The sequence below is a fragment of the Gallus gallus genome, chromosome 18 (genome assembly GCF_016699485.2).
Source record: "Gallus gallus isolate bGalGal1 chromosome 18, bGalGal1.mat.broiler.GRCg7b, whole genome shotgun sequence".
Classification (NCBI taxonomy): Eukaryota; Metazoa; Chordata; class Aves; order Galliformes; family Phasianidae; genus Gallus; species Gallus gallus.
In genome coordinates, this window is record NC_052549.1 from 1299834 (window position 1) to 1325098 (window position 25265).

The following is a 25265-nucleotide window of genomic DNA, read 5'->3' on the forward strand; positions in this document are numbered from 1 at the left end:
GTCCCGTTTTATGGATTTAGGATGAGAAAAAACATTGAGAGTTATTTAGTTATTGAGGAACAGATAAGAATGGAGCAGTTTGGGATAGTGGAGTGTTTGGGACAGATATGTGTATCTCCAAAGGGGAGACTCCAAAACATCTCTGGGTACCTGAGCCAGTGTTCAGCCTCCCATGCAGCACAGCAGTGCTCTCTGATGGTCAGACACAGCCATCTGTGTTTCAGTTTAAGCCCGGTGCCTCTTGTCCTATCACTGGCACCACTGCGCTCTGTTCTTTTGCACCTTCCCCTCAGGTGCTTATAAACACTGATGATGTTATAATACGATATAATATGATGTAATACGATATAATATGATGTATAAACACTCCCTGGGATAAAGGGAATGGTTTGTAACGAAATGAGTAGTGGTGTGGGGGTGAAACTTAAAAACTGGAGACAGGGAATCTTGAGGAACAGGCGGCAGCATGAGCATGAAACAGCTGTAAACATATCAGTATCTGAAAAACAACCATGCTTTTGTCAATAAGGGCACTTCTCCCACCCACTGGCTCCACGATGCAAGCAACAAATGGGCAAATAGGACGCAAAATGCAGGAGGGCAGAGACAAACCCTATGGAGCACAACTTCTGAAGTGTGTGAAGAGCTGTCATTCCTCACACCTTGGTATCCCCAGCAGCCTCCAGCAGTGAGCTGACACTGATGATTCGATCCTCAGGTGCACCCTGTAAGAATATTTGAATAACAGTTTGAAACACCACAGGGTATGTGGTGGGACAAAGCGATGGTGCCGCAGCTCAGCAGCATTGCTGTACAACCTGATGTGCTGTACAACCTGATGCTGTGCCAGCTTCTCCATTACAGCACCAAGAATCAGCACTTCATCTAAATGGTAAATAATTCCTTTTATTCCTGTTTTCACTCATGCTCATTGTTCTCAGCTCACATTGAGAAATTGGAGCCTCTGCTCAGACAATATCCCCCAGATCTATCTGTATTTGAGGAGAGGCTGCTGGGCAGCGATGCTGGCAGCTCTGGTGGTTTGTATTTGCTGTGTCTCTCACAGCCAATCAGCCCCTGCCCTTACTGCTTTTTAAGAGTGGCTGAAGCTAATAGAGGGCACTTCATATTTTGAGGCCAATGTCTGTCACTGATACTGTCCAAAGCCACAGGCTGTTAAGTGTCCCCCTGCAATGCTTTTCAGCTTCGTACTTTCATCCAGGATTCCTTCTTCTTGGCCAGGTCTCCACTTGCTGTGACTGCTGCTGGATGACACGCTTTGCATTCAGTCTTCCCTGCACCCAATTCTCCAATGCTGAAAGCAAGCATGGAGCAAAGCATTATACACCTGCTTTTTGTTGGAGATAAAGGTCAAAGGGACAGATCTACTTATGTGATTAGGATTGACTGATTTTCACACCCGGCAACGGGAAAAAGAACTGCTGCAGAGAAGCAGTAGGGAACCAGCAATCCAGCGTCATAGAGGGAGGAACCAAAAAGCTTGCAAGCAAAGCTGAGGAGATGCATGCTCTTTCCCTCCTCCTCTCTTCCACTCCAGTGCTCCACTTTGCATCTTCTCTCCCTTTTTCTACCTTCTGCTTCCCTCTTTGTTTCTCTCTTTACCAATCTTTACCTTCCTTATTGCTATTTAACATGGGACAGGACTTAATTCAAACCAAAACCATGTATTTTGGGGAAAATGTTCCTTCCAGCTCTGTTCTGAACCTACCTGCAGTTGCTTGAAGCCACATGCCTGCAAACCAGGCAGTATGTCCTACGTAACTGCACCCATCTTTCGCCGTGTTTCCTCTTCTGGTGTTCAACTTCATGCTTAGATCAGAAATGCAGTATTGTGTCATACCATCCTAGCACAGCAATTTAAAAATAAAATCCAATTTCAGAAGACAGGGAAAGCAGTCGAGCAGATTTTGCACCACCTAGAAACAAGGGAAGCACGCCTAATTCCACAGTACAGTAACTGTGAGCCTGAGTAGAAAATCTGCAAGATGACAGAACGAGGAACTGAGATAGTGCACTGCAGAAGGTGGCTTCAAGGCAAGTGATCCCCTGGCAGATAGGAGCAGTATTTGGCAGAAGCAGTCAGCATGAACTGATAGGCGTTGTCAGAGGTGGAGAAGATGTGTGGAGGGGCCTCCTGGCGCTTTTTGCCTCGGTAGGCCAACACCACCTCCGGGTTGTACACCGGCAGCCACTTGTAGGGGTTGACAGTGACACAGAAGAGGCCCGAGTAGGTCTGTAGGAAAAAAACAGAAGAGAACAGTCACGGAAGTCCCTCTCCTGGGCAGCTGATTTTTCTCTTTTGCAATGAAGGGAAACTTACACAGATCATCTGAGAGCAGCAGTAGCCCTCAGGGTCGCAGAGAACAGCAGATTCATGCAGGTGTGTCGGTATGGCCACATTCTCAGCTCTGTCAGCCAGGTGGGTTCACTGCAGATTAACCATCAGATTTGACAGCAATCAACCACAACTCAGAACGAAAGGTTTAACGTTGATTCTGCAGTTCTCAGTGTCCATTCCATGTGCACAGATGTTGACAGGAACAGAGAACTCATAACACCTGTAATGCTGCTCTCGCTCAGGTTTAACATCATGCACCTGTTTAACATCACAAAATAAGACACGGCCATCGCAGGGCAGACACTGCTGCCACCTGCTAACTCTGTAGTGCTGGCAGATATATAGGATGTAAGTCCTGGAATCACTACAGCCACACAGCCAGAATTCATGCCGGACCAGATCTTTCTGTGTGTAACTGCTGCTCTGCTGCTGGTGGCTGCAGTGCCCACAGGCACAACCGCTGCCCGCCTGCCAACACCACAGAAGCAGGACACAAACAGCATGGCTTCGTCATCCTTCGCTGGCACTCGTTCTGCTCCTGGTTCCCGGACACACGACAGCTCTCCCTCTGCAACAGCTCCATCTGCTGGGCTCGTGTCACGTTGTCCCGCCTGCAGATATGCAGGCAGGCAGAGCAGACGTTCAGGAAAACAGATGTGCACAGGTGGCAGCAGCCAGCTGGGCCACACGGAACCAGGAAGGAGCTTGAAAATCCTGCTGCCATTTTCCCAGCCTGCTTCCCTCCTCGCTTCTATCTGCAGATGAGGTGATCGCTACTCCCGTGGCCTGCAAGCCAACCAGTCCAACCCAGGGGGAAAACAGCACTGGTGCTGTCTGGTTCAGAAAGTTTAATACAGCTTCCAGGCTCAGGTCCTGAGCAGTGGACCTATCTTGGCTTCTTTTGAGAAGGCAAGAATGAGGAATGTCGGTTTTGAAAGCAACTCTGTGATCTGCTTCCTTAAATACTTTCCTGAAGGGTTCAAGCATGCAAGAAGTTGGGATTCACAGAAGGTCTCCATGTAGAATAAGAGGTTGTGCCCCAACTGCCCCTCACGGGACATACCCGAGAGTATGGGCTCCAAGATAACAACAGGTCAGTGCTCAGAATAGAGCATAACTGACTGTGAGAGGAAGGGAGAAAGGAAGGAAGCATCGCATAGGATGTCAGTTCACTCACATCTCCATTACACACAGTTGTACGAGAAGTGATGTGCAGAGAAGAGAAACAAAGATGGCTATGGGTATGGAACTGCTTTTCCACGAGAGCAAAACTTGATGGGATCTGGAGGTGAAACGTGACAGGTGAAAATGAGACGTTAGAAGCCTGCAAAGGCCTGAATGGCAGAGAGCCATCCCCACAGCTGTGCTGCTGAGGAATGATTCGCTATTTCTCTATGAGCAAATACAATCTGAAATTACCAGGCTGCATAAATGATAAGCTGAAGTTACCAAATTGCATATTGCAGCAAATAGGAAGCACTTCACACGTATTACAGTTATAAATGATTGAAATCTGAGCCACGTGAGAGGAAAAAGGAAAAACGGGTACACAGAAAGGCAAAGCCCAGGAAAGCAACACAGAGGTCCTTGCACACCATCACCTGCTGCACTCTGCTGTCACGTACCTGTGGTTGCTGCACGCTGGGTGTGAAACAACGGATTACAGCTTTATGCTTTCTTTCTTAATATCTGGTAGGGAATACAGCCAGGACATTCGGTGAGGGGCTGCAGCTACTTCTACAGAAGTTACCCAGACACGAGTTAAGATGTTTCAAGATTAAGGTTGTTTCTTGAAGATAGAGATGGTGGAGCCTCCTAGAGGAAACAGCCAATGATGCTGATACAAGTTTCATGTACAAAGTATCTGCAAGCTCTGTCACCAGTAAAGTGGGAAATTTAACAGAGGATATAATAGTATTAGAATAAAAAGATTTAAAAACTGCAGCTGAGGAATGCTATGACCAGCAAGGCAACAACCCAATCTGTTACAGAGCATTTTTATCTTAAAATCCTGCTGGGAAAAATTATCCCATCAATACCTTCATCTCTGCATCAGGAGCAAAGCCTTCGTCTGAAGGGCAGAGTCAGGCTCAGGAGGAAAACTGCCCTGCCCAGTGTTAGTGCTTTCTGTGCTCCTCGCCATTCCTCGGTGTCCTGGCCCCCAGCAGGGCAGGGAGGAGGGCCAGGAGAACTCTAATATAATCTGCCACCCTCTGTCCCAGCAGTTTCCTTCCCATCCTGCACAGCCATGATCGTTCCTATGGTGTACTCCACCTGGGGTCAGCCATGAAGCAGCAGGTCTTGCTATCTCGGCTGGTTCTGTGCCCCTTTTCTCTCCGTCTCTGACTGCCACAGGCACGGTGCAGCCTTGCTGAGATGTGCCATGATGGATTGAGGGGAATGTTTCCCTTTAAAGCTGGCAGTCAGCTGTGCATTCATTACAGAGCCAGATTTTGCAGCACACGTATGAGAAGAGAGCAGCAGCCCTTTCACAGTGATTTGCATTAAACAGCAATCTTTTAGGAATGGAAAGCAATCGTTTGATGTTTCTTTACTGGCTCTGGTAACAACTGACAATTGCAGTGCCAAGCAATCCACAGATGCTCTCATTCGTTACAGTTTTTGTATCAAAGTTTCCTTTACATCAACTTCCACTGTATGCAAACCATCACATGCACTCCCTTGCGAAAAAGCAATGGTGGTAAGAGAACCCACAATGGAATTTCAGTTCAGGAGGCTGCCCACAGGGATGGCAGGGACAAACCTCACCTGGCACTGCCCTCAGCTCTGGCACTTCAGTGACTGCTCCTGATGCAGATCCCCCACCCTTTCAGAGAGAAGGTCCCCATGCCATGAGTGTTCCCAATAGAGGTGACTGCATACTGCAGACAGGAACCATCCATTCCTGAATGATCAATTTAAGTAAAACTGGGTTTGAAACAAATAGACCCTCTCTCTCTAAGCTCTGCAATCAAGCTGCTGCACTTTTAGCTTTGAAACGTCTCCTCCATTCCTTTCAGAAGACAGATACGGCAAAAAGTATATATATCATGAACCTTTTCAGTCTGTAAAGATTCAAATTATAGTACTGAGATTAAGTTTTTCTTCCATGAGATACCTTAAGCAACCAAGAGAAGCACAAACATGCTTTAAAAGAGGCAGTTTGAATATCCTCTCTGATCATCCAAGACCCAAGGGCTTAACAGCAAGAGGGGGAGCACTGGAGGAGCTGAGCAGCCCCACACCTCCCAGCAGTGCCTGCACCAACACTGCTCACTGCTGCTTCTGTTAGCACATGGTGTGCAACCTTTGGGCTGGTCTGGGCCACACTGAGAGAAGAGGAATTGGCTTCGGCCACATAGAAAATATGTAGGTCATTATGAAAGTAATGCCTCCTATTTATTTCCATGGAAGCTACCACAGCTACAAAGAGCACAACAACACTATTTGATAGAGCAATTTCTCAGCTACAGAATGCTTTTTTTTTTTTTTTAACATAGTCTCTATTGTTAGCTGTGTTTTCACCAGCAATGAGCAAGAGCCTGCATGCCATGCTCTTAACAATCTGCATCAGCAGAGGTCACCTACTGTTGCTGTCACCGCTGCTGAAATGCAGCATCCATCACCTCACTGTGCTCACATCCACCATTTGATCTCCATAAACATTCAGCAAGTGTTGATGCGTGTCAGTGAGTGCCATTTGTTCTGCATGGAGGAATTCAATGACACACCTCTGCTTCACATGCATTTCCATGTCAGGCACCGTTGTGCCACAGTGCCCTCTGCTGCCGTCTGTCACACAGCAACACACAACGGGATACTGGTGGGAAGGCTCAGCCTCTACTGCCATCCCACCGATGTCCATCTCTGACACGGTGAGCCAATATGATAAAATAGGAAGCATTACTTTCAGAGCAGCCTTTGTATGTAACAGTTAATATACACAAGCAACAAAATTAAGTACAGCTTCAAGGCAGATTTCCCAGCAACACAGAAGTTGCCCATCTCCTCCTGCCTCCCACCTAAGGCAGGAGGACTTGGAGACAAACTGATGTGTGCACCACCAGGACAAGGAATGCAGAGCTAGAAGGTGCCAAACATCTTCATCATAAGGAAAGGTTAGAACTGAACTAATTTATTGCCTCTGGGATTGTGGGAAAAAATAAAAGGTGAGATTAGACTCTTCAAAAACAACACTGACTCTATGAAAACTGAATTTTTATTGCCAATGCCACTCATCCCAGACACTAATGTGACTGATAATGCCTTGGATGTGACACGGCTCTAAGTGACATGAGACCCAGCATGAGAAACTTCCTTCAGAAGCTGCTCCTCTTTGCTAACTGCATCCAGAGCAGCCAGAACAAGAGGAAAAATACCACACGGTCAACAGCTGAAAAGGAAGTTAAATTCTACTACGACACCAAAACACCTGCTATAAACCAACCCACAAAAATTCCTGGTGATGAGCACATCCGAACTATGCAATGGCCTGTCCTACTATATTGTATATATCAACACTACTTTCTAAAGAGATGAAATTCAGCACGTGAGGTTTGACCAGCATGCAGAGTTCTGATGATATCCCATTATCAGTCAGATCACATTAAAGAAAATGCGAACAGATGCCTCACAGTCACTCTGCAAGTGAGACCTCTTTTGCATAAACCCCTTTGGCACTGCAAAGCTGCTAATATGCTCCAGGCTCTCTATAATGCTGTCCCCACGTGCAGGCAATCCCAGACACGCTGCAGCCACTCTTTACCAGGAGGCGCTTCCTGGAAACCTCAGAAAGTAATAAACAATTACACAAAGCAATCTTTATTTTCAAATGCTGCACTGCATAAATCTTATCTGGTTGACAGTCCTATGCATGGACACAGACCCCTCTTCATCCTTCCCGCTTCGTTACTCAACAAAGCACAGTCAGGCTGACTATGCATAAAATCATTCAGATCAGAAGAAAAATGTATTTGCAACCCATTAATCATTTCCTTACACGTCAACATTGCTTCCTAGGAGAAATCACCAAGAAAAAAAAAAACACCATTTCTGCATTCAAACGGGGAAGACTGGACAAGGCACAGTGCTGGTCCCATGTATGGGAGCTGCTGACACTTCCAGTGCTCTTCATCTTCTCAACCTCAACAATAGAGTACTCTCAGCCTCTCCACTCACAATACTCTAAGTGCCATTCCCAGAAGGCATGAAAAAAAGAAGGCAAAGGTCCTCCAGTCTGGCCAAGAGATACCAACTAATTCTACCAGGTGCTCTTCTGAAATGACAAGTGTTTTCTATCTTTTGTACACAACAATGTTTCCAAGAAGTCCCGAATTTCATTCCATAGTCCAGATCTCACTGCAAATGCTATCCATCAGGAAGGTTCTATAGATTTTTGAGTATTGTTGCCTTTCGTATTTGGAAGAAAAGAGGTATATGGTGGCTGGACGTCACACTCACGTATTTCTGCTTAATCAGTTATAGCCAATTCAGCAGCTGATGTATGTCTGGAGACCTCATAGTTTATGATCTGTATTTCCTCATGTGTGCAGCAATAGAAGCAGAAATCTCAGCACTCTTCTTATTCTGGCCATAGTAGTCCACAAAGTCACCATCTGGCCCAAGGAGGTACATTATTATTGTGTGATCCACCTGCAAGAAAGCACATTGTTATCTACATATACAGAGGGCTGGGAAAACATGGGGCAGGCACAGGCTGGTGGTCTTTCCCCCTCACTTTTCCCAGTTTCCTACTAATTCTCCTAATGCTCTCCAATTCCAGAAGGTATCCAGGCTTCTGTTGCTCTTATCATGTAAATCCAGTATAAAAGAAGATACTTCGGGAAAGTGAATTTGCCCCCTGGGACACAGGAGCTGCAGACACAGGGAAACACCATGTGCTCAGGGAGGGCTCCCTCTGCTGGCTCCTTGTGATGGCACCTACAGACACCACACGGAGTCTGAGCCAAGACAATGGGACAGAATTTGAAATAACCTGAAAAAAAATTAACAGTAACAATGATTTGAAAGTTTGAGTTACTCCAATTTTATTTATGTTAACAATAATTCCATTTTAAGTATCTTTAAAGCATCACTGAAAGTATGGTCTTCGCCTAACTGTGACAGCACCTCTATGAGAAAAGACATAATAAACTGAAAATGGAGGCCAGGAATCTGCAATTGCTCCAGTGAGTGCATAACCTCAGTGCCACTGGACAAAAGGGACACAGATGTACTCACGTACCAAGAGCAGGTCTGTGTTTGGAACCAAGAAACTGCATAAGCATTTCCAGCATCAGAAGCTAAAAGGATGCATTAAATTTTATAGCGCTTCTATAATGGGATTCTTGTTTCTTAAAATTTTACTGAACGTTTAACTAAAATATTGTACTGTAGGTGTCAAATATTTGAGAAATGATCACAAAACCAAACACCAGAACCTTTTAAAGGAGTTTGAATTATAATCCACACCTTCTTGCCCTTCGACGAGGGACCAACAACAAAATCCAGAACAGGCAGCCTGCCCGTAGAACCTGAACTCCCTGCCTGCAGGAGGTTAAGGACAGCCAGGAGGGCATGTTGCATATGTGCAAGAGACCATTATTTTTCAATGCAATCTTCCAAACCACAAAATAATAATAATAAAAAAGATTAAAAATTACACACTAATTAATTATGAAATTGAGATTATTACATAGGAACTACTAACATTCAAATACTTGAAAAATACAAATAGATGTTTAGGAATGATTATCTGTAAATGCTCATCTCCATGTTCTTTTCAAGCCAAAACAAGCAGAGAATTGACCTCTGCCTCATCCCCACTGCTCAGCAGCACACAGAACACACAGCACTCTCTCCTGCACAAGTATCAGTCTTACTGGAAGGCAGCTCCATGCACGACCCAATGAAGGGAAAAAAAACAACCCTTATTGAAAGAAGTGGCAGAGCAGCAATTGCCTGGGTAACAGGTGGGCACAAAACCAGCCTCAAGCTCTCCTTCCAAGATTTCCTGTTGCTGTTATCCTCTTTCCAGTTGGTTTCAGAGACCTGTGTCTTCTCACCTTCCCGCAGCAAATACGCAGAGCTCGCTGCCAATCGCAGCCAGAAGAGATGCACACACACTGCTCCCTGGGGCACCACAGCTGTGGCTCTCAGGCTGTTCTGCTCCCAACTCACTGCTTTCTTCCTCGCTGTCCCCTACTGCTCTTCTCACACTCCAGGCTACCAGGTGCTTAGCAGAACCCCAGCACAGCACAGCTGTTCTCTCTGGAGCCTGAATCCTTTCTCATAATTACTTACATCTGTAGTTATGGTCTCCTTTTGTTTCTCCTTCCAGATTCCCTTGAAGCTGCTCTCATCTACATACCTCTTTCCCATGGTGAGACCCCTGTATTAAAACCTCTAAGTGCTTTGCTAGAATCTGTATGTGGTTTCATTCACAAACAGCGGCCCTCCTTCAGCTTTTGTGGCCTCCTTCCGTCTCTTCTGAAACTCTGTTTGCACATTTAGTGTAAGATCTGACAGATTTTTTTCCTCTACTTTGTCCACATCCTTTGCCAATCCTCCTATTCTTGCATCTTCCTTTCATAAATCTGATTTTAGGCAGTACCTTTTGATGGACAGTAGACTGATTAAAATTTTGTTGAATTTCCTCAGCAAGCTCCTCCCTCCATCCAAACATACTGTCTTGGACACTGCCCTCTAGCTACTGAGCTGCCACTTCAAGCAAAAGCTGGTTCGTGATGTCCCACTTAACACTCTTTTTAGGAGTCCAGATGAGTGTGCATTTCTCTGCATTTCATCATTGTCAAGAGAATTTTTTCCTCAAAGAATAATCAAGACTCCCTGTGGGCTAATCTATTATGCCTACTGTTTGCATCTACAGCAATATGGATTTCATTTCTCACCTGCTCACTTCAACAAACCCCACCACCTTTCCTTTTGAATCTGTTTTTAGTTTTCTCTGATGCCCTCCAGTTCCTGTAACAAAAATCTATCCTACAGGGCGTACCCTCACTTGTCACATCCCTTGCACCTACCTCACTCTTCCAGCCTGTCAAGATGTGATAAATGCAGAAGGCCTTGGCAGCAGCTGTGAGTGCCTATGGCCAGTCCCATTCATTTCTAAAAAATAAGACTTTGACTACTCTGTTCAGTCTTACTGAAGTCTCAGTTTTCCCTTCAAACTATTACACTATGTATTTTATTCCCACTTACTTTAGCATTAATATGCTTTCTCTTCCATGTCATTTGACAGATGAGGAAGATTCCCATGTTATCTACAGGCGAACTTTGCATCATCCCAGTCTCTTGCCAGGAAAATCCTGCTTTCTGGTCTTAGTTTGGCAGGGAATAAGCTGTTAATCACTTTTCTCTTAGTCCTTCCTCTTTGTATTGCTGTAATTCCTCAGTTCCATTTTCACTTTGCAGCACATGGGAAAACAGCCAGACAAAAAGGTTATGTGATGGAAAAAAAATTCAATTCATTACCAGGCATGAGAGCTCACATGCATTCTGTATGCAGAACTTGGACTGCGTGTTTCCAGAGCTATGTTTCAGTGAGGCGCTGAGCTTGTAAGAGGGCACCTCAATTCTGACTGAGACCTCTACAACTCAGCTCAACAAGTAGGTGCAACAGGGCTCTGTCACAGAGGGCTTCAGCACAGATTACAACAGCCGTCTTTTAATTAAAATCTTTATCCCGTTCTCAACCAAAGCCTTCCATTAAGCAAAGGCCCTACGTTTACTCACAATGTAATCATTGTCTTCATCTTTGGGACCTTCGCTGTAATACACACGGAAGGCTTTGGCCACTTGGTCAATCTGTGCTCGGGTACCAGTCAATCCAACCAGCTTTGGAGAAAATTCTACAGAGAAAAAAAGACATTTAGATATTTGAGTGAAAAGAATACTCTCGAGTCGTCCTTTTCAGTACTCTTTATTGAATGTTATAAAGCTCCAAGTTAGGAAAAAAAACTGTACCTTTAACATATCTGGCAATGGCTTCTTCACTGTCCCTCTCAGGATCAATGGTGATGAAGAGTGGGGTCAGATCAGGCAAGGATGGGATCCTATCTGTGAACAGAAACATCAACAATTACAATTGTTCTTAACAATCTAAAAATCATTTCATAATCTCCCTTCAAACATGGTCACGGGCAGATTGCTACAACACCGACCTAAGTGGGAAAGGAAAAAGCCTGTCTGGTGTTGCTTAATTTCTACAATACTATCTCTGAAAGAAAGAAAGAAATGCCATGAAAACCAACCCTCTGTGCTTGTGCACAGCTTCCAGCTGGAGGCTGTACCCTGCTGAGAGGAGAAGACAAACGGGCTCTGGTGCAGAACACATGAGTGCATGTAAGCTGCCACGGCTGTGCCTTATTAAAGAGAAATCCTCTGTTCTAGAACGGTCAGTGCTGTCACACCCCAAACATCTGATCCTAGGGACAGAAAGCTTGATCTATATATATCGTTTAGTAATTAATTCAGCTACTGAATGCTTATTAACAGCATTTGGTAAGACAGTCATTTACTCCCACAGGTGACAGGTCACCACGACAAGCCTTGCTCTCCTACAGGAGGATCGCTCTGCCAGCTGAATTCCCTTACCAATTTCATTGACCACTTCAATCATTTTGTCGAGTTCCTCGGGACAGATGTCAGGGCAGTGTGTGAAGCCGAAGTAGATGAGCACCCACTGGCCAAGATAGTCCTTGTTGGTCTTGGGCTGTCCCTCATGGCTGACGAGTGAGAAGGGCCCTCCCAGCAGCGGTTTCCCAATGCCTCGGTTCCGCTCCTTCTCCAGCTCTACAGGAACAGCGGGAGGAGGTGAATTCTGGCACTGCAATCCGTGCCCCATCCCCACAGGTCAGACCCCCAAGCAGTGGCAGTCGGGCAGCCCTGCAGGCCCTGCTCAGAGCACTGAGCTCTGCTCACACCCACTGCACACAGCTCCCAAGCAGACGGGACTCCCGAACAGCACCTTCCACTTTAGCCAAGCTTCTGTACCGAGCGCTACATTCCAAAAACTGTAACGACCTTTCATCGTCATTGGACTGTCACACTGCTGTATCCGGAGCACAGGATGAAGAGTTGCGTGGCCCGGCTCGGTACGCGCTGAGGAACGGAACTCATCCGGAAGCTGTGCCGTCTCTCAGTTTCAGCATTAAAAGCGAGGAAATGCGTGCACGAGAGCCGCAGCTCCCGGGGCACCGGAGGGTTCTCCCACCCCTCGCGGGGCTCCGCACGCGGCGCAGCGCAAGGATCAGAAAGCGTCAGCGGCGACGGCAACAGCGCACGTGAGAATGTAAAGAGGAAGGCAAAGGAGCAGCAATTTGGAGAAGGGCGCTGCGATTCCACCCCCGCCCCCCGCGACCGCTGCCGGGCTGCGGGAACACTCACTGTCCTCCTTCGCCTTCTTCACCCTCTTCATGGCCAGCAGCAGCCCTCCGCACAGGATGAGGGCGGCTCCCAGCGCCCGCCAGGACACCGGCTGCCGGGGAAGAGCTCGGTCAGGGGCCGGGCGCTGCCCGCACACCGCGCTGGGCGGGGTCCCGGCCCCGGGGCGAGGGGAGCGTGGCCGGAGCGAGCGCGGAACTCCCCCGTCCCGTCCCGCCGCGCCGCGCCCACTCACCGTCCGCTGCGAGGCCGCGCGAGGGCCGCTTCCGGGCGGCAGTCGGGACGCGTAGCGGCAGCTCGGCGTGGGCACAGCACCGTGAGGCAGTAGCAGCGCTGCCGCCCAGCCCTGCAGCGGCTGTGCCCGGCTCGGGAACGCGACGGTGGCGCCGGGCGGGAGGCTCCACGGCCGCCACAGCCTCCAGCAGCGCCAGCCCCGCAGCGCCGCCATGCCGCCGCCCGCCCGCCCGCTCCTCCGCGCCGCCCCGGCCCTCCCCGCCGCCCGCCCCTTCCGGCACCGGGCAGCGGCCGCCATGGAGCCCGCCCCGCGCTTCTCTTTCGGGGTTATCGCGGACGTCCAGTACGCGGACGCGGAGGACGGCCACGATTTCTGGGGCTGCCGGCGGCGGTACTACCGGCACAGCCTCCGCCTGCTGCGGGCCGCCGTGGAGGCCTGGGCCGCCGAGCGACCGCCGCCCGCCTTCGTGCTGCAGCTGGGCGACTGCATCGACGGCGTCAACGCGCGGAGCGGCGCGGCCGAGGCCGAGGCGGCGCTGGGGCGGGTGCTGGCGGCGCTGGGACGGCTGCGGGTGCCGGTGCACCACGCCTGGGGCAACCACGAGCTGTACAACTTCGGCCGGGCCCGCCTGGCGCAGAGCGGCCTCCGCAGCCGCCCGCCGCCCTCCGCCGGCCCTCCCGCCGCGCCGCCCGGGGACTGCCAGGCGTACCACTTCTGCCCGGCGCCGCGCTTCCGCTTCGTGCTGCTGGACGGCTACGAGCTGAGCCCGCTGGGCCGGGACGCCGACAGCCCGCGGCACCGGGCGGCCCTGCGGCTGTTGAGGGAGAAGAACCACAACGCGGACCTCAACAGCCCCGCAGGTACCGCCGCGCTCGGGGTAGTGCGGCGCAGCCGCCCCGCAGCGCTAACACGGCGCCTGGCTTTGTGCAGGGGGGTCGGAGTCGTCACCTGAGGTGCCCCAAAAATCCCAAGAATAAACCGTTTGTCGTAAATGCTGATAAAAGTGAAGCAAATAAGGAACCTACAGTAGGTGGGTGCACGTGTGCCTAACCTTCTTCTTCATCGCAGGACTGGAAGAACCTCAGTTTGTAGAATTCAATGGAGGATTTAGCCAAGCCCAGCTGGACTGGTTCAATGATGTACTCAAGTTCTCCGATGACAACCAAGAAAAAGTTGTTGTTATGGGTAGGTGGATATATGCAAAATGGTTACGAAGCAAGTTAATGCTAGTTAGCAGAGGAAAACATAGTATTGTTGGTATGTATGTAAGTGGTGGAGTTGGAGAATAGCAGCTGTGTCTCACACTCAGGTGAACTTGTTGGATAGAGGCAGCAGCTTGAGCTTCCCACCCAGGAAAGCTGCTTGTCTGGGAGCAGTTTGATTCATCAAAGAATCACAGAATGGCCTGGGTTGAAAAGGACCACAGTGATCATTAAGTTTCAACCCTGCTATGTGCAGGGTCACCAACCACCAGAGCAGGCTGCCCAGAGCCACATCCAGCCTGGCCTTGAATGCCTCCAGGGATGGGGCATCCACAACCCCCTAGAAGCAATCTTGCAGTATCAGTGAGTATCACTAAGATGGGACCTAATATTCTGAAATCAAGATGCTGTATAAAGAAAAAAGATGAAAGATATTTGAAAGGAAGAAAGAAATGAAATAGAATAATTTTACAGATGCCCTGACTTTTCCTGCACTCCAAACCAAAGCGGTTTATATAGAGAATATAACAAGGAGGTATGGGTACTGGGCATTACACAGGAGAAGAGGCTGACCCCCCACCTTGCCATAACCTCTTGCAAGGGGGTTGTCAGCCTCTTCTCCCCTGTAATTAGCAATAGGACAAAAGGGAATGGCCTCATGTTGCACCAGGGGAGATTCAGGCTGGACATTAGGAAAAATTTATTCTCCAGAAGGTGCTGGAATGGGCCCGCCCAGGGAGGTGGTGGAGTCACCATCCCTTGAGGTGCTTGAGATGTTGTACTGAGAGTTGTGGTTTAGTGGTGGTTGGTGGTAGGTGGACAGTTGGACTGGGTGATCTTGGAGGTCTTTTCCAACCTTGGTGATTCTGTTATCAGTTAAGTAACTTTTCTGCTTCTTTCCCTCTCCACTGCAGGTCATCTGCCCATTCACCCAGACGCTTCAGATGAAGTTTGCCTAGCCTGGAATTACAGAGATGCCCTTTCTGTCATACACTCTCATCAGTGTGTGGTTTGCTTTCTTGCAGGGCACCTGCACGATGGTGGCTATTGTTTAGACTCACATGGTGTTCATCATCTGACTTTAGAGGGGGTTATTGAAACTCCACCTGAAAGCAATGCCTTTGGAACTATTTATGTCTATGATGATAAAATGGTATTAAAGGGAAGGGGCAGAATTTCAGACAGAGTGATGTGTTTCTGAAAATTCCAAGCAGATGTCTAACTGCAAATTCTTCTTCTTCAGGAAGTACTCAGACTAAAAAGTATGGGATCCAGCACATTCTTTGCTTGTAGAAAGATCTACGTGGCTGATCCTTACAGTTTTAACTCTCATGTTTCTCTCTCAGATACAGAACTCTAAAAACTATGTTTCTGTAAGGAACAAGACTTAACTTCTTGGAGAATAGAGAAGGCCAGTAACCATGTTTGAAGAATGCAGAATGTTGACTTAACCACCTAGTCTTGAACAGATTGTTATTTATTGTGGAAAAAAAAACATAAACAAAAAGCTACTAGTTGGTAGTTTTGTTTTTACGGGTATATTAGTCAGATTTAAAGCATTCAAAATTGTACCTGCCCAAAAGCAGCTACATACATCTAGCCAGGAAGTCTAACCTGTAGTCTTCTTAACACTGCTTTAAAAGACTCAAGTCATTTTGTAAAAAACAAAGCCAGTGAAAATGGACACTGTTTATGCTATATCAGAGCACAGAGTAGAGAGGCCCAAGGTTTAAAATAAAATAAAACCAGGAAACTATGGCATCGTATGGCAGATACAGCAGGTGGGATACATGTGTGCCTGGCCTGCAGCAGCGCTGACAGAACAAGCTATGACTTGGGATGACTTGAAATGTGCTGCTGTGCTGCATCTGTATCCTTGCTTACTGTATTCACATTCACCTGTGCTTCCTTCTCCATGACTGGTGATGATGGAGCATGCTTACTGTGTCTGGGCTGCTGCATGGGTTCTGCTTTCCAGGAACAGAAATTCTGTGAGAAGCAAGTTGTAATAGCTATTGTGTCTGCTGGCAGCACTCTGTGAGCGTGCTTTTTGCAGAAAATAAAGAAGCTTTAACTGGATTTTCTTTAGAAAAATAATATTTACTACTCTGTCAAAACCATAACTTTCAGTTAAAGAAAATAGCAAAAATATTGCTTTAGATACATTCCACTTATGATTTAACGTAGGAACAGAAACACAGATTGATTAATCTTTCAGCAAATCTCAGTGGATTATCTTGGCAGACATCTTTCAAGCTTTATATTCATAAAGAGTCATTTATTGAAACAAAGCATTTGATCTACTTTTTCCTTAATGTTACAGAACAGTAGCTTTCACAGATACAAGGTGGAAGGAGAGACTGAACTGGAGATGCGCAGATATTTTGAATAATTAAGCTTAGAACACATAGAAGGTCAACAATGCTTTGAAAACATCCAAAGAAGCAGGCTGAACAGCATCCATAGAAAAATTCTCCCCTTGGATTTGACACTGTTCTTCATTTTTTTTCTGGAAACCTCAAGCTACACTGTAGGAAGCAGCCAGACATTCCTGTCCTATCAAACTGATACTAACCTTTCATTAAGAACCAAAAATCAACGGCAAATAAGGTCAGAACATTTATTTGTGTGCTGTCTCCACCAGGTCAAATCACAGTTTTACAGTGTTCTGGCCAAGATTCTCGCATCTCTTTGTTCATATAAATGTACAGCCACGAAACAAAGGGGAAGAGGGCGACCAAGATTGCAGCAGTCAAATGAATTCCACCCAGCGGATTCCTACAAAGAAACAAATGCAACAGTCCTTTTTCAAATCAGGCTCCTACCACTCCCATGGCTGTGGTTGGCTAAAGACAGTAGACAGACTGTGTCATCTCTGTAACTTCTATAGCTTCATCAGCAGAGTCCTTTAGTGGAGCCATACCATATGCCAGCAGAAATTTTTTTCTGCCACCTTCTCAGGCCATATGAAACAGCTGACAAAAGCGCTGCCCAGAGCATATTACATGTTTCAACGTTACAAAACATTGTTTGGCAGCCTGAAACTTTTCATGCTCCCAGCTGTTAGGAATTAATTCAGTGAAACTGCTGTAATACACATCTCCAGAGAGGCTGGAAGGGAAAGCACTTGCATCCCTGACTGTGCTGGCAGAACGCAGCAGACCTCATTAGTCAAACCCCCCACTGGAAAGTTCTTAATTCAGGAGCAATGGTAGAAATGGTTCTGTAGCTTTCATTAGCAGCTGTGGCTCATGTTCACTGGCCTGTTCCACAGAAAGAGCACACTGTTCTTGTACAAAAGGGTACAAAATGGTGTCTCCTGCTCATTGTTGCAGAAGAAGCAAGAAAAAAAAGGTGTTTTAAGTTTTTCTTCCCCCACTTCTGCAGACTTCTAGTGTGAAGGATCCTATAAGCTGCAGCACCAAATACTGCTGATGAGGATTAAGATTTAGACAGTAACATGAATCAGAAAATCACAGAACATCCTAAGTTGGAGAGGATCCTGGCTCCAGAGGACCACACAAACATCAAAACATGAAGTAGAAGAACAAGCAGCCAAAATCACCTGCAGGTTTCCAAGAAGCTACTCACTAAATCTGAACACGAGTGAATTAAGAAAAACTTACTTTGCTGAACTGCGACAAAGACTCATCCATGTTGTAATAATCACCAGACCAAACAACTCTCTAAAAAGCCAAACAAAAGCTAGATCAGAAAATAATGGAAACATCTGCTTGCTTGTGAAAAATACAAGCTGCCTCCAAAAGAACAGGGTAAGTATGGGCTGTCTCCCTTTGGAGATGTTAAATATATGTTGTAGGGACTGCACTTATAATTATAGTATTGCCTCTCACCTCAAATCTACAAACAGGAAACCCAGCTGTACAGCTGCAGAAATTCCTGCTTCTGTTTTTGTTCCATTGCTAAACTTACATTCTATAGCACATTTCCTTCATCGATATATAGCAAAGCAACACTCCAGTACTCCTCACTGTAAACAGAAGTGCTAGCTGCTACTGCTTCTCCTCTGTGCTGAGCAAGCACCCAGTTTAGCCAAGCAATCAAAAATCCAGGTGAAAGATCCTCCCTCCTCATCAGTACTCAACAATTCAGAGGGCTCAGCAGCCTGTGACAGTTAAGCACAGAAATGGTATTGCCTCAAGAGTTTTAAACACTAAATGCAATTTATACAGCTCCTTTAGCACAACACACAGCTATTTCACAGTACTGTGCTGTGGTCTTTGAAAGCCAGAACTGTCCCCAGTTAAATCTAGCTGCTTCAGTTGGGTAGGATTTGGGCATGATCATTCATCTGCCTTTCAGTTCTTTTATCCAACAGATTGCTGGTTTGTAATGCTGTGTTCCTTCCTCCTTGGTTTGATTCGCCAGAACCAACAGCACCACTGCAGCAGCCCAACAAAGCTTAGCAGTGTGACCCACTGGGAGATAGCCTGGTGTACCAAAGTCTTTCAGGGAAATTCAGTACTTACCTGCCCTCCTCTTCATGCAGAATGTTTCCTTGAGTATAAGCAAACAAAGAGTAAGCCAAGGAAATGGTCCCAATAATACAGCCAGCAGAATGAAGGTCACAGAGGCTCCTCCAGAAAAAGTTTTCTGAGGAAAAAAATAAGGTGGCAGGAACCGCAGTGTAGCATGAATAGAAGAGTAACTAAGCTACTAACAGAAATGACTGCAGTGAGCACATATGATACCAGCATCTATATGATTATGGAAAGCTGCTAGAAAGTGCTGTTGAAATTGTATGCTAGTGAGCCGGGGTCTTCCTTTCCCAGGAATGCAACTTCTTGGCAGCAGTGCTGCAAAGAAAACGGTTTCCTGTTAGTCCAAACAAGTGAAATACGTTCCAGCATTCAGTATGCACAGAAAATCACAAGGCAGGTTACAAGTGTGAGTTTGTTTAATTAGGAGAAACAGCTCTTCTGAAGTGCACGCTCACCCCTCTGACCCGTGGTGCTGAGCAAACACCATGGCACAAGAAGCGTCTGCCTTCGTGCTCCCTGACAAGCTTCCATCTGACCTTTTGCCGGTGATTGTGAGCAACACTGACATCTCTGCCTCAGGGCTGGGGACTGATGTTTTAAAGAGAGAGACAGAGACATGAAAAATCTGAATGGACCCACAGTTTCTTCTTGCTTTCCATGTCCATTCCCTCAAGGAGGAGAGGTGAGCAAATGACACATGCTAAGCTCCAGCTGATCTCAGCAACGTCCACTGCATTTGACTGCGAAGTCAAAAGCAGTCTTTCCTAGGCACTGACCTCTCCAGGCAAGCGTGAAAAGTGATGGCATGCCAAAATTCAAGAACTCAGTGTGACCAAACTACGTAATCAATTGCACAGAAAACTAATTATTTGGCCAAACTCACTGCAGCTCTGAAGAGGCTGAATCTGAGGTTCCACAGGCCTGAGTGACAAAGACCACTTGTTGAACTTACATAAATGACAAATCACACAACAGTTGTGCAGTTTTAATCTTTATTTCCTAAAGACTGTGGTGCAAGTAACATACCTGTAGATTAGCTTGCAGATTCTCCTGACCAGTTGAATGCCACCATGTTGAGGCTGTACCTACAGCAAGCCTCTCCTTAAAGTCTAAAAACACAGGCAGCAATTCTCATGGGTTCTGGTTTTATGAATGGTGCCACATTGTATGCTTAAGGTAGCCAGAATGGTGAAAGATTGTAACAGTATGATTTGTGACAATGACTGTACTTCTGAAGATTATCCTTTCTGGTAGAAGTGTATTTTCACATCAGATTAAATATTCACTCAGAGAAGATACAGTTACTTTAAATGAGGGTAGTCACGATACTAAAGATTTAAACAATCTTTCTATTCAAAAAACAGGTCACTTCGAGCAAACTTTGTGGGGAGGCAACAAAGAGTAATCTAGGAGACAAAGAGGTTCCAAAGCGCAATCTGTGTATTTCAACATCACTTGTACCTATAGGGAAAACTAAGAGACCAACAAAGACCCCTTGCAAGAACCCCTTGACTGAACAGTGCAGGTGCAATGTTGGATTTAATGTGTATGACAATTCTGAGAGTAGGCAAGAACTTCATGGAAATTGTATGAATATTCACATGCATACAGTGAGGGTACACATTAAATGCATACAGTGAGGGTGATTTAGCTCTGGGGTGTGCATGCTTTGTGGAAGGATCCCCATGCACACAGCGCAGCAATAAACCAATGTTGTCTTTCTAAACTATAATTTGGTTTGGAGAGTTTTCTTAGTAACGTTTTTCTGTAATGGTCATTTAAAAATTAAAAATAAGTTACTTTCTGGAGTCCTGGACCATATCTGATCTGAACAATTCTTTCAACACCTCATATGGGTTAGCCCTCAGTGTGCAACAATGGAAACTCAGTCACTGTATAGACTTCTCTGAGCATCCGCACCGCCGCCTGTGTGCTGTGTGGAGCAGCTGTAATACTTGATGCCAAACAAGACCTTTAGCTCTCTTACAGCATTGTACAGAGCTTAACAGCTCCTATATGACACAGATAAGCAAAACCCCAATTTTATGATAGGGAGACTGCATGGATTAAACTATGTACTAAGGTCAACAACAGAGCCAGGTTCAGAACATGCTTCCAGGATTGTGCTCCATTTGTTCCATGAGTGCTTCAATCAAGGTGTAGTGGTAAGACCAACCCAGTGGCAGCCCTTTAAGTGGTGCTCCTGTGTTTGCTTGCAGCATTTCCAATCACAAATACTAACACTATCTTCAGCAGAAGCAGGTGCCTCAGATTTCTGCACACAAAATGTAGTAGGACATGCATCCATACAGCCTCATCTGTGACTCAGTGAAAACAAACTTTTCAGGGGGAAAATTTGAGCAGAGATTCTGTTTTACACACCAATATCATACCTGTTACCAAAGGGTTAAGGACAACAAGCAGTGTAAGGGCAGCCGGCACCAAGTAGACAACCTGTTAATCAAACACAAACTTAGCAAGCTAAGGAAGCAGAAGTAGTCACCCATAGCAGCACTTCTCTACAACATTTTATGAGATGCACCAAACAGCTGCACAGCTCTCTCCCTGGTACTGCTAGTGCTTCTCTGTGCGCAGAAGAAACCCAGTGCTCTCCACCTGCCACCCAAAATCCTTGTGTGGCACAGCTGTGAGACCGTCAGCTGAGCACCAGCCCTTGTGCCCCAGCTCCAGGGTTACCTGAGCCCTGGGTGCCCAGCCCTGCGCTACATTGTGGCTCCCCTAGGGAAAGGGCCTGTGAGGAACTGCTCCCCCCACACCCCAACCCCGGTCCATGCTGGGTGGGAACAGGAGCAGCCCCTGTTCCTGCATCCTGGCCCTGCTGCTGCCAGCTGGGTGCACCGCTTAAGGGGTGTGCAGGGAGTACAAGGGACACAGAAGGGACAAGGACAGCCCACACCCACCCACGGCTTCTGCCACGGATGGACCCCTCGGGCCGCTGCAGCTCCAAGCCCTGCTCACGCTGTCCCCGGACCACTCCTGAGAACGACAGCAGTTGACAGAAAAGCGCGAGTGTTCTTCAACTTTCTTGAGATAGTTGAGCGAGCGCAGGCGGTGGCGGAGGGCTGGCGGTGAGCTGCTCCGGGGGCACAGGGCCCAGGCACGGCGGGACCGGAGCGCTCTGCCGCTACCCGAGCGCGCGGGCCCCCACCTTCAGCCCCGCACAGCTCCAGGCCGTACTCACCACCCACAGCCCGGCATCGGGGTCGTTCACCTGCAGCGAGGAAGCGCACTCTGAGCCCTTGCAGCCTCCGCACGGGCCGGGCCGGGCTCGGCGGGCGGAACACGGAGGGGAGCGGCGTGCGGGGGCCCGGGGCTGCGCCAGGCCGCGGTACCGCCGTGGGCCCGAGCTCCGCCGCGGCCTGGGACAGCATCGCGCCCGCTGCCCTCACCTGCACGGCGGCCGCCAGCCCGAAGAAGGCGGCCATAAGCAGGTTGCAGAGCCTCCACAGGAGCCCCACCGAGCGGCATGCCTCCATGACGGCACGGCTCTCCGCCTCCGCCGGGAGAGGGGCGGGCTGCCCGCGGCCTGAGGGAGGGGCTGGCTGCCATTCGTCCTGCCGGGGTCGTGCAGCCGGCAGCGGGTGTCTTGGCGGGCTGCGGGATCTCCGACCCTGGAGGTTTCCGAGGCTCGCGTAGGCTGAGTTTGTGCTGCGGGTGGGGTGCTGGACTAGAGCTGTCCTGACATCTCTCATGCCAACGTTTCTGTGTTTCTGCAATAAATCACGTACCAGAAAGAAAATTAGATCACTTTCTGAGGAAATAAACAGGAAATAAACACGAAAACTTACACAGTAAGACTTTTGTGAAGCGAACTGCCCAGGGGAGTCCTCACCCCTTGGGGTATTTTGAAGATGTGCGGATGTGGTGCTTAAGGACATGGTCACGTGGGCTACGTGGCAGTGCTGGGTTAACAGACATACTTGATGATGTAAGAGGTCTTTTCCCTTGGTGACAAGGCAGGTCTGACATCAAGCTGGGAAGTCAGTCTACAGGTGATGGCCAGGCAGACCCATGGTGGTGAGACAGGACTGAGGTTAGGCCTGTGAGTCAGTGGTTGGGTCTTCCCAAGGACTTCCCTGGTGCTCAGACTCTCAGTTGGGTCTGACTGCAGCTCCTGGGCCTGCACTGCTCACCCCACACAGAGGTGGTAGGACAGGCCCTGGCTGGCATCTCCCTTGTATCAGGAATGGTGTGGTGAGCAGGACTAGGGAAGTCATCCTGCCCCTGTACTCGGCACTGGTGAGACCTCACCTTGAGTACTGTGTTCAGTTTTGGGCACCTCAGTACGGAAAGGACATGGAGGTGCTGGAGCAGGTCCAAAGAAGGGCAACAAGGCTGGGGAAGGGCTTGGAGAATATGCCCTATGAGCAGAGACTGAGGGAACTGTGGCTGTTTAGTCTGGGGAAAAGGAGGCTGAGGGGAGACCTTATTGCTCTCTTCCAATATCTGAAAGATGATTGCAGTGAGAGTGGGGTTGGTCTCCTCACTGGTGTCAGGTGACAGGACAAGGGGAAATGGCCTCAAGTTGTGCCAGGGGAAGTTTAGGTTGGATATCAGGAAGAACTTCTTCACAGAAAGGGCTGTTAAGCACTGGAATGGACTGCCCAGGGAGGTGGTTGAGTCACCATCCCTGAATGTGTTTAAAAACCGTTTGGATGATTTAGTGGAGGGTTGTTAGTTAGGGTAGTATGGTTAGGTTGTGATTGAACTCAATGATCTTTGAGGTCAAAGCTTTTCCAACCTGAGCAATTCTATGATTCTATGATCCTATGATCCTTTGCCCTGTGCTGTCCCTCCCAGCTCCTGTCCCCTGGGGAGTGAGCAGCCCCTGCTGTTCCCTGGGGAGTTCCTTTACCCACTTCTGTATGTGTATGCCAGCACCCAGGAGGTGCAGGAAGGTGCAGTCAGGGCAGTGGGGGAGTGCTGAAGTGCAGGCCTTGGTACTGTCCCAGGTTGGCTGAGACAGCTGTGGGCTCACACTGCCAGTCACCATGGTGGCCTGGAGCATGCTGGAGTGTGTTTGGGCATGGAAGGTTCCTGGAATAAGAACAGCCATGGTGGGTGGTACAGCTGCAGCTCAAGTCACTAGCAGCAACACTGACAGGAAAGTACCAAGGCTGTTGCTGCTGTTTCCAGGGATATCTTGGAGGTCAGGAAGGATTATGAAAGGCTAGAGACTGATTTTTCAGCATAAGCAAGACAAAGTAAGGAGCTTCTGTGAATGCTGCAGTTTGGTTCCTCCCTGTACTTGAGAACTACTGTCTAGTCATGAAGAATACTGTGGGCCCACCTCTACACATAGCCAACATGGAAGAAAGATTTATGTAGTAGCAGGTATCTGAAACATGACTTTTTGTGTACTGTAGAAATAATGAAGATACTGACATCACAGAAGAAAAGGACTTGTCATTACTTGAGAGTTTCTCATATGTATCTCCCATCTCCTCAAAGTCATGAAATATGACAGTTCTGGGTATCACAGCTTGGCAATGTTGTGATCTTAAAGAGCCTGAAGTAATGAGAAGTAATAGCTAGTCAGGGATAAAAGGAGGCTTTATGCTTTTCCCAGCCAGCATGCTGGAATTTAAATCACTATTTTTGTATAGACCCTGTGGTCTAAGATTCATTTTGTATTGAAGAAGAGATTCAGGTTTTTTTTTGCATTGCCTGGAGAACAAAAAGGGTACTGCTCAGAAAAACAGTACTTCCTCATCATCTCCTGATTGCTTATCTCCCAAAGTGATAGTTATGAAGTGCTGGGCTGTTTGTCCCACTGATTTCTGTAGCATTGTTCAACTCCACTTACATCTCACCAAACCATTATATGGAAGACATGTGAATGCATTTGTGGAGAGGATTAATGCTCATCTGGTCCTGCTGTTTTTAACTAAGTCTTCTCTCGGACAGGTTGTGAGAAATTAAACTGCTGCAGATTATGTCACGAAGAAGCAAGAGCTGTCTTTGTAAATGGCTGCCACTGTTACAGCTCCACTGAGTAGGCTTTATGTTTCATAATAATTGTTTTATTCTGTACATTAAACAATTGTTGGCGGCTGCAGGGAGAACAGCAGGCCACATCCAATATAACTAAATCCCCCTTGATGTTTAAATTGATTCACACTCCTATCCTGAAGCCCAGCAAAATTAAACTGTTCTCCACAGGTGCCCATAACTTTCCTATTAACAAGCATTCCAGAAAGAGGTTGCCAATCCTTAGAGAAAAGCCCAGGGATTACACTGCAGCAGGGTGTGTACACTTTATTTTCCTCTCAAGAAACCCAGCTTGGACTGTGGATTTCCAAGAGAAACAGACAAAATGTCCTTGCAGATTTTCTGTATGTCTCCAAGGAGCTGCATTCTCTTGGTGAGGCAGCAGGAACTACACTTTGTTCATGTTTTTAAGTATGCAAGACCTCACCAGAGAGCACTCAGTCAAGTTTGTCTCTGTGTTGCAACCTCTGTTACCAGATCTTCAGTCCGTTCCTTTCACCTTGGAAGAGCTGAGCTTCAGCAGCGATACCAGTGCAGGGAGCAGTGTACTG

At 47.5% G+C, this 25265-nt stretch overlaps 4 protein-coding genes across 7 annotated transcripts in view; 1 reads left to right on the forward strand and 3 right to left on the reverse strand.

The window, feature by feature from the left end:
• The window catches only part of MYH1G (myosin, heavy chain 1G, skeletal muscle (similar to human myosin, heavy chain 1, skeletal muscle, adult)), a 42674-nt gene extending 35285 nt beyond the window's left edge, over positions 1-7389 (reverse strand). Inside the window, exons 1-4 of the mRNA XM_046902056.1 lie at positions 3985-7389; positions 1730-3641; positions 836-1315; positions 151-725 (exon numbers count right to left, since the gene is read on the reverse strand). The gene's annotated coding sequence lies outside the window, so the exon portion shown is untranslated. The remainder of the gene's footprint in view (positions 1-150; positions 726-835; positions 1316-1729; positions 3642-3984) is intronic.
• On the reverse strand, positions 7165-13226 carry SCO1 (SCO1, cytochrome c oxidase assembly protein). The gene is made up of 5 exons (XM_046902083.1): positions 12767-13226; positions 11975-12172; positions 11345-11437; positions 11114-11229; positions 7165-8011 (listed from the first exon to the last, which is right to left on the reverse strand). The coding sequence occupies exons 1-5, from the start codon at positions 13209-13211 to the stop codon at positions 7883-7885; spliced, it is 981 nt and encodes a 326-aa protein (XP_046758039.1). The 5' UTR covers positions 13212-13226; the 3' UTR covers positions 7165-7882.
• On the forward strand, positions 12993-16279 carry ADPRM (ADP-ribose/CDP-alcohol diphosphatase, manganese dependent). Its single transcript, XM_015295224.4, has 3 exons — positions 12993-13858; positions 14067-14183; positions 15115-16279. Exons 1-3 carry the CDS (start codon positions 13210-13212, stop codon positions 15399-15401), a joined length of 1053 nt encoding a protein of 350 aa, XP_015150710.1. The 5' UTR covers positions 12993-13209; the 3' UTR covers positions 15402-16279.
• Positions 16280-16806: 527 nt separating this feature from the next.
• On the reverse strand, positions 16807-22613 carry TMEM220 (transmembrane protein 220). Of its 4 annotated transcripts, XM_040649970.2 has the most exons (8): positions 22512-22613; positions 22113-22433; positions 21905-21934; positions 21096-21156; positions 18913-19017; positions 18691-18814; positions 17827-17886; positions 16807-16978 (listed from the first exon to the last, which is right to left on the reverse strand). In XM_040649970.2, exons 1-8 carry the CDS (start codon positions 22599-22601, stop codon positions 16846-16848), a joined length of 924 nt encoding a protein of 307 aa, XP_040505904.1. In that variant the 5' UTR covers positions 22602-22613; the 3' UTR covers positions 16807-16845. The 4 variants fall into 4 exon arrangements, with proteins under 4 accessions (XP_040505904.1, XP_024997440.2, XP_040505906.1 ...); XM_025141672.3 differs by lacking the exon at positions 21905-21934; XM_040649972.2 differs by lacking the exon at positions 18913-19017.
• Positions 22614-25265: the final 2652 nt, after the last annotated feature.

Bases quoted from the DNA above. Each gene is read 5' to 3' on its own strand.
- ADPRM (XM_015295224.4), top strand. From the start codon at position 13,210: ATGCCGCCGCCCGCCCGCCCGCTCCTCCGCGCCGCCCCGGCCCTCCCC. The intron at 13,859-14,066 runs GTACCGCCGCGC...TCTTCATCGCAG, and splicing joins GGACCTCAACAGCCCCGCAG to GACTGGAAGAACCTCAGTTT. The intron at 14,184-15,114 runs GTAGGTGGATAT...TCTCCACTGCAG, and splicing joins AGAAAAAGTTGTTGTTATGG to GTCATCTGCCCATTCACCCA.
- SCO1 (XM_046902083.1), bottom strand. From the start codon at position 13,211: ATGGCGGCGCTGCGGGGCTGGCGCTGCTGGAGGCTGTGGCGGCCGTGG. The intron at 11,438-11,974 runs GTAAGGGAATTC...TTCTGTTCACAG, and splicing joins TGAAGTGGTCAATGAAATTG to ATAGGATCCCATCCTTGCCT. The intron at 11,230-11,344 runs GTACAGTTTTTT...TTTTCTCTGTAG, and splicing joins CATTGCCAGATATGTTAAAG to AATTTTCTCCAAAGCTGGTT.
- TMEM220 (XM_040649970.2), bottom strand. From the start codon at position 22,601: ATGTCCTTAAGCACCACATCCGCACATCTTCAAAATACCCCAAGGGGT. The intron at 18,815-18,912 runs GTATCATATGTG...TTTTTTCCTCAG, and splicing joins CCATAATCATATAGATGCTG to AAAACTTTTTCTGGAGGAGC. The intron at 17,887-18,690 runs GTAAGTACTGAA...TTGGCTTTTTAG, and splicing joins CTGCATGAAGAGGAGGGCAG to AGAGTTGTTTGGTCTGGTGA.